Here is a 6,731-nt window from a genome sequence, read left to right on the forward strand (position 1 = left end):
TATATTGCAATTTACAGAAACGTGAGGCAAATCAATTAATTATTAAATAATATAATAATATAGTAAAACAATAATCTAATTATATAATAAATAATAATAATAATAATAGTAATAACAGTATATATAATATTAATTAAAGCATGCAAAGAAGTTTCATAAAAATATTACAAAAGCAACGACTCATCAATGAATACGCCAATTGTGTTTTCACTTTAGTCAAAGACTCGCGCGAGGGATATAAGTCTGAAAAATCAGCTGGACGCAATATTCCGGGATTTAGAAATTCCGTAAAATAAATAAATCGTAATAAATTTTTCGAGCCAATCAATTTTTCTAAAACCAATTTCGAGACATTCGCGTTGATTATTTCCAAACAGACAGAAGAAATATGTTCGAGAATGAATTTCTGCCACGCGCGATCGACCCAGAACTCGCCGCTAAGCTGCGAACGTCGCCGTCGAGCCAGAATTCCGTTTTCGTTCCGTGACCACTGCGACCGGTTCCCCGTCCACTAGGCACTACTGTCGCAGAGTATGTGATGTATAAAGGAATTCGTAAAAGTTACTGTACAGTCTATGGTACGCATCGGTGGGCTGTGCGGAGGCCTCGCGAGGGCCGGCTGTCAAATAGATCGTCGATTAAAATCGCCCTCCAACAACGTCATACAACGTCCGTCGACATTGCCACGACGTTCTTCGCCGCTCTTCGACGATATTCGACCAAGTGTATCCCGTCGACGAGCAAAACGATCGCCGCTCGATCGCCGGCACCCCGCTCCAACGAACGTCCCCCCTCCGTGAACCGTGAACGGAATTATGTTCGCGGGCTCCTCGTGACGGTTCTCGTTTCATTTTTGATTGTGACTCGCGGGCGAAACGCGGTGTAGATGAACGGATACGTTTTCGCGTGCGACGAACGAGAAACCCAAATAGAAAACAAAAAGAAGAATGAAACCGAGCGAGAAATGAGAAACGCGCGACACGGTTGTACGGACACGGCGGGCAGGTGGCACTCGTTTTCTGAGACGCAAACAGACACAGATACGCGAGAAACAAACAACAGGCAGACAGACAGACAGACAGACAGACGAACAGACAGACTACTGACAGACAGGCAGGCAGACTTGGCAAACAGACAGACAGACAGACAAACTACGGACAGATAGACAGACGAACAGATAGACAGAGAGATCGGCATTTGAACAACGTTAGAGACTTCTCGGTGGATTCGTTGTTGTTTATTTTGGAAAACAAATTCTCTTCTTCGACTTCTTCGGTGTGATCGATTGTTCATCATCCCCCGCCTGTTCAATCGCAACCATAGAACTCTCTTTCTCTCTCTCTCTCTCTCTCTCTCTCTCTCTTTCTCCCAACCACCACCATACACCACCACTCGCGACACCGTCGGAGCACTTTATTTCTCGTTCGCGCGCGCATTTTTATGATTCGTCGACACCAGGAGTGATCGTGAAATGGCAATAATCGGAATAGTAGTAGCGATAGTAGGTAGTAATAGTAGTGTTGTAGTAGTAGTAGTGGTAGTAGTAATAGTTGTGTTGTAGTAGTAGTGTAGTAGTAGTTGTGTAGTAGTAATAGTAGTAATAGTAGTAGCAGTAGTAGTGGTAGTAGTAGTAGTAGTAGTTAGTAGTAGTAGTGGTAGTAGTAGTAGTAGTTAGTAGTAGTAGTGGTAGTAGTAGTAATAGTAATAGTAGTAGCAGTAGTAGTAGTAGTAGTAGTAGTAATAGTAGTAGCAGTAGTAGTGGTAGTAGTTAGTAGTAGTTATAGTAGTAGCGGTAGTAAGTAGTTATAGTAGTAATAGTAGTAGGTAGTTTAGTAGTAGTTGTAATAGTAATAAATAATGGTAACAGTCGCGATAACAATAATGGCAAGTACAGTGGTAACGATAATATTAATTACGATGAAGGATCGCGTCGTGATAGCAACGTACAATAGTAAATCGCAACAAACGCCGTACGTGGTTGGACGGGCCGAACGCACGCCGTTCGCCGTTTCCACGTTGTCCCTTAACCAACCCCCGCCTTCCATCGTCAATCCCCACGCTCCGTATGTACATATGTATACTTAAATAATCGCCCACGCACCCTTTGATACAACGTTGCCAGTGAAAACGCAACAGCAAACGATGACAGCAAATGGCTCGCGAGTCGACACGATCGGCCGACGGTCTCGTCACCGGATCGAACCGGAACGAACCTAACCTCACAACCAAAATGGCATCAGGAATTAAGAACCGCGACACGCAATATTCCGAATATTCAAACTCAATTAACAAAGCGAACAACCGGGGGCAGCTATAATCGCGTCAACACGCTTTTTCCGCGGACTTCGAGGGCCCTTCGCGCGGCAATTCGTAATTTCGATCCGGGCGATTTGGCGCCCGCGAGAGCGTTAAAAATCAAGCGACTCGCGAATCTCAAATGTGTGATCCCGAAATTCGGAAAATTCGGTTTCTCTGTCCTCCAATCAGTAAATCGGGTCGGCACGTAGCCGCCGGATATCACGGGCGAATTAAAAGACACGATTAAAAGTGACGATGGTTCAACGGTGTTCCGATCCCGGTGCCGATCGATCGACAATGAAACGAATCCTAGGCAAGGTGAGCAAATACGACGCTCGGTTTCGTTCTTTCGATTGCGCTCTCTCTTGATCTCGATTTCTCTCTCTCTCTCTCTCTCTCTCTCGAATTCTCTCTCTCTTTCTCGAATTCTTCTCCTATTCCGCATGCACGCACACACTCGACGTCGCGCAATCGGTACGCATACATATACATTTACATATATAATCGGGTACGAAAGCAGCTGAAAACTCTCGAGAACTACGAGGGGATACTTTGGCTCGGATCGTGGAACGGATCCGAGGGGAAACGGTGGAAGCTCCGAGGTTCTCGGTGAACCGCGGAACCGCTTCCGTTTCCGTAGGAATCGGCGCGACGCGACGCGACGCGACGCCGCATCTCGTCGTCGAGAGTTTTGAGGAGCTTTCGCAGAATTAACCGAGACGCGATCGAGTAACAGAAAGAAGATCCTTTCGACGATCTACGGTTTACCTCGTCGCTCTTGCAGCTCCCATAACCACACGCCTGCCACCTCCTTTCGGTTCTCCCGTTCGCGTTCGTCTTCTCTATCCTACCTATTGATTTTTTTTTTTCGTAATGCTCGATTCTCTCTCTCTCTCTCTCCTCCCACTTCTCTCTCTCTCTCACGCAACGTTCTCGTTAACAAATTTGTCTGTATATCTCTCCGCTATGATTATCAATTCTCGCATCTTTCTCTCTCTCTTCACTCTTTCTCTTTTTCTCCACACTCATTCTCTCTTTCATTACTCTCTCCACTCTTTTTCTCTCTCATCATTCTCTCTCTTTCTCACTTTCTTCATTCTCCTCACTCTCTTTCTCTCTTCGCATTTCTCACTCTCTTCCTTTATTTCTCCCTTTTTTCTCTCTCTTTCTTTCTTTCTCTTTCTCTTTTCACTCTTTTTCATTTCTCTCTATCGAGTCATTCGTGTGAAACATTCGCACGACATACGCGAAACAGGCGAAACAGACAAATACGCACACGCAGTCACGCCGAGGCAAACAAACAGACAGACAGACAGACAGGCAGTCAGACAGACAGACAAACAGACAGACAGACAGACAGACGGTCGTACCACAATAAATAGGTGTAATCAAATATTTATTTCAAGCCGACTTAATATAGGATAACAGCTTCTTCATTCTCCATTTGTATATCTCGTTTTAGGTCGTAAATCTAGAGGATTGGCACGAGTCCGCCGTACGAATCGATTAGTTAGAAAAAATCTAGAATCTTCTTAATTACCCGTAATTTTATCGTAAACATTTAACTGTAGATTCGATACGTTTACTTCCTTATAACACACGTTCCTCGTCTACGTTTCTTACGTACGGATATAACAAAATGTTCGTATGTTTGCTTATAACTTCACGCCTCATTATCATTACCACCCTCATCATCATCATCTTCATCATCGCCCTCATCTTCATTATCATCATCACCACCCTATTCTTCATCTTCGTTATCATCATCACTACCCTCAACATCATCACCACCCCCATCATCATCATCATCATCTTTACCACGGCCGTCGTCTCCAGCATTACGATCATCATAATCATCATCATTTTCATCGTCATCATAAACATCTTCATAATCTTCAACATCATCATCATCGCCATCGTCAGCGTCGCTATCATCATCATCATGATCACTCTGATCATCATTATCTGCAAGATCATTATTACCTTCGCCACCATTAATCTTCTCTTTGTCATCATTCTCCTCTTTGTCATCCTACTTCTCATTATGATTCTCCTTCTCATTATCATTCTCCTTGTCGTTATCATTCTCCTCCTCCTCATTATCATCATCGTCATCATGATAACCCTTATCATCATCAACATCATCACCGTCGTTTTCATTATTATCATCTTTGTTACCAGCATCCTCTGTCCTCATTTTCATTATCATCATAATCTTTGTCATCATCGTAATCATTATCACCCATCATTGTTCTCATCATTATCATCATTAACATCGTCAACATCATCATCATAATCAGCGTTACAGTCATTGTTATCATCATAATCATAATCACCGTACCTGTTATCATGATCATCAGAATCAGTGTCACCTCCATTGCTACCATCATCAACATCATTATCGTCAACATCATCTTCATCGTCAATATCATTATCGTCAACAACATCATCATCATCATCATCGTCATTGTCATCATCATTATCATCATCTTCGTTATTATTATAATTATAATTATCACTATCATTATCGTTATTGTTATCAATATCGTTATCGTTATCATTATCATGTTCATTATCATTACCATTATCACTATCATTATCATTGTAGTTATCATTATAATCATTACGATCTACATCGTCAATATATATGACTCATCATTACCGTTCACTCGCGATCCTCCTCCTCCCTCGTGTTCATCATCTTCGGCGACTCTTTCTTCGATTCACTGTTTTACGCCTACGTTCTGTACTTATGTGCGAGAGTGCATGTATGCGTGTGCGTGCGTGTCACGGTTCGTTTCTCCATTATCCCCACTCTCTCTCTCTCTCTCTCTCTCTTCCACCCCCTATATGTGTCCTCACTTAAAACATTTCGTGGCATTCTCGTCCGTCGTCGTCGTCGAGTCCGCGATACGAGGAAGCGGAATAGGGAGGCAGAAAGCCGAAGCCGGGGCGTCCCAACAACGAAACTGAAAACGATGTAGACAGGCGGAGAGAGAGCCTTCGACCGAGAAGCCTCCACCCATCCACCCACCCACCCCTCGACAACGTGCGAGAGATCGAAACTGCGATCGCGGTGAACGTCGATTCGGCGGACACAAGTTTTTATTCCCCCGGTCTGCTTCCCATCGTTTTATTTCCAGCGAAATGCGCTCGACGAGACAAAGTATCCTCGAGCGTGGGGCTGCTGCTCTCCTGCGATGAACTAATGGCGTGCCACCGCTGGGAATTGCACTCGTTCTCGCTGTTATTGCAGAAGCTCCAAAAATTAACCCTTTCCATTACCGAGGCTTATTGCAATCTACCGCAACGATCTGTTGGTGCAGGATGAACTGATTTCGTGGAAACCAATAAAGCTGGAGCTGGCTCTTCTTGTAATGATATTGAAATTTTTTTTATCGTTAAATAAAGTTAATTTTATGGAATATTCGAGTCTTTAATGTTGACGATCAGGGTCTTCTCGTATTTATTGAACTCTATTCTGAAGCTGCATCGCGCGTCTTACTTAATGCTTTATGAGAAAGGGATTCGACAGACACTATACATGTTCCTCGTGAAACTTCACGAAAAGGAATCGATTAAAAAAGCGATCGACGCGAAATGTATTTAGCATCGTTGCCTCGCATGGACGCCCTTTTCTCGAACCACTCCCTCGGCCGCTGAAAACAGATTATTGCCTCTTCTCGTTCGCAATCTCGCCAGCTTGGAAAAGCGTGAGATACGGTACAAAAAAAAATCATCCCTCACTCGACGAACAGGTGCCGCGTCCTTTTCGCAGACCGTCTCGCTTCGAGACCCTTCCGGCTCTCGTAGAATTGGGGGTGGATGCAGCACGGTGTGAAAGGCGACGAGGAAAGCTCTTCCGTCCCCCACGATCGTCGTTCCTCTCGGCTCGATCGCTTTCGCAACGTAAAACTCGAACGATCGCCCCCTTCGATCCATCCGCTGTGATCCACCGTCCCTCCGCGAGGGACAAAACACGACAACAAATATTCCACAGATGGCCGCCCCTGGCCGGAGCAATAAGTGTCTGATTGTCTTAACAATACTATCAGTTTTAAAACGTGTTCTCTCGGATCGGGTCTCGTCAACAGCGATTCGAACCGCTTCTTCTCTCTCTCTCTCTCTCTCTCTCTCTATCTTTCTTCGTCCTTTTTTCTAATCACACCTCCTTCTCTTCTCTCCACTGTAGCTCCTCGAACAAGAAATGCACACCGGTTTCGCTAGAATGTTTTTTTTTTATTTCCGGTGATCGTCGATAGTGTTTATTGGTTAGCGCTTCGATAATACTTGTGAGTGTATCATTTAAATTTAATTACTCGATACTTCTTTACGGTAGCGTTTATTATTTCGTCGCGTTTATTCTCGTTACTTATGTATGTATATATATATAATGCTCTTGCTTTCTCATTACCGTTACTTCGTTTACCGTT

General features: G+C 43.9%; 1 protein-coding gene across 1 annotated transcript; it reads right to left on the minus strand.

The window, feature by feature from the left end:
- Positions 1 to 2,833: 2,833 nt before the first annotated feature.
- LOC144478304 (uncharacterized) lies at positions 2,834 to 4,467 on the minus strand. The gene is made up of 2 exons (XM_078196072.1): positions 4,423 to 4,467; positions 2,834 to 4,330 (listed from the first exon to the last, which is right to left on the minus strand). The coding sequence occupies exons 1-2, from the start codon at positions 4,465 to 4,467 to the stop codon at positions 4,040 to 4,042; spliced, it is 336 nt and encodes a 111-aa protein (XP_078052198.1). The 3' UTR covers positions 2,834 to 4,039.
- Between the last annotated feature and the right edge of the window lie 2,264 nt (positions 4,468 to 6,731).

This window comes from Augochlora pura, chromosome 2 (assembly GCF_028453695.1).
Source record: "Augochlora pura isolate Apur16 chromosome 2, APUR_v2.2.1, whole genome shotgun sequence".
Classification (NCBI taxonomy): Eukaryota; Metazoa; Arthropoda; class Insecta; order Hymenoptera; family Halictidae; genus Augochlora; species Augochlora pura.

Bases quoted from the DNA above. Each gene is read 5' to 3' on its own strand.
- LOC144478304 (XM_078196072.1), bottom strand. From the start codon at position 4,467: ATGATAATAATGAAAACGACGGTGATGATGTTGATGATGATAAGG. The intron at 4,331-4,422 runs GTTATCATGATG...AATGAGAAGTAG, and splicing joins TGATGTTGATGATGATAAGG to GATGACAAAGAGGAGAATGA.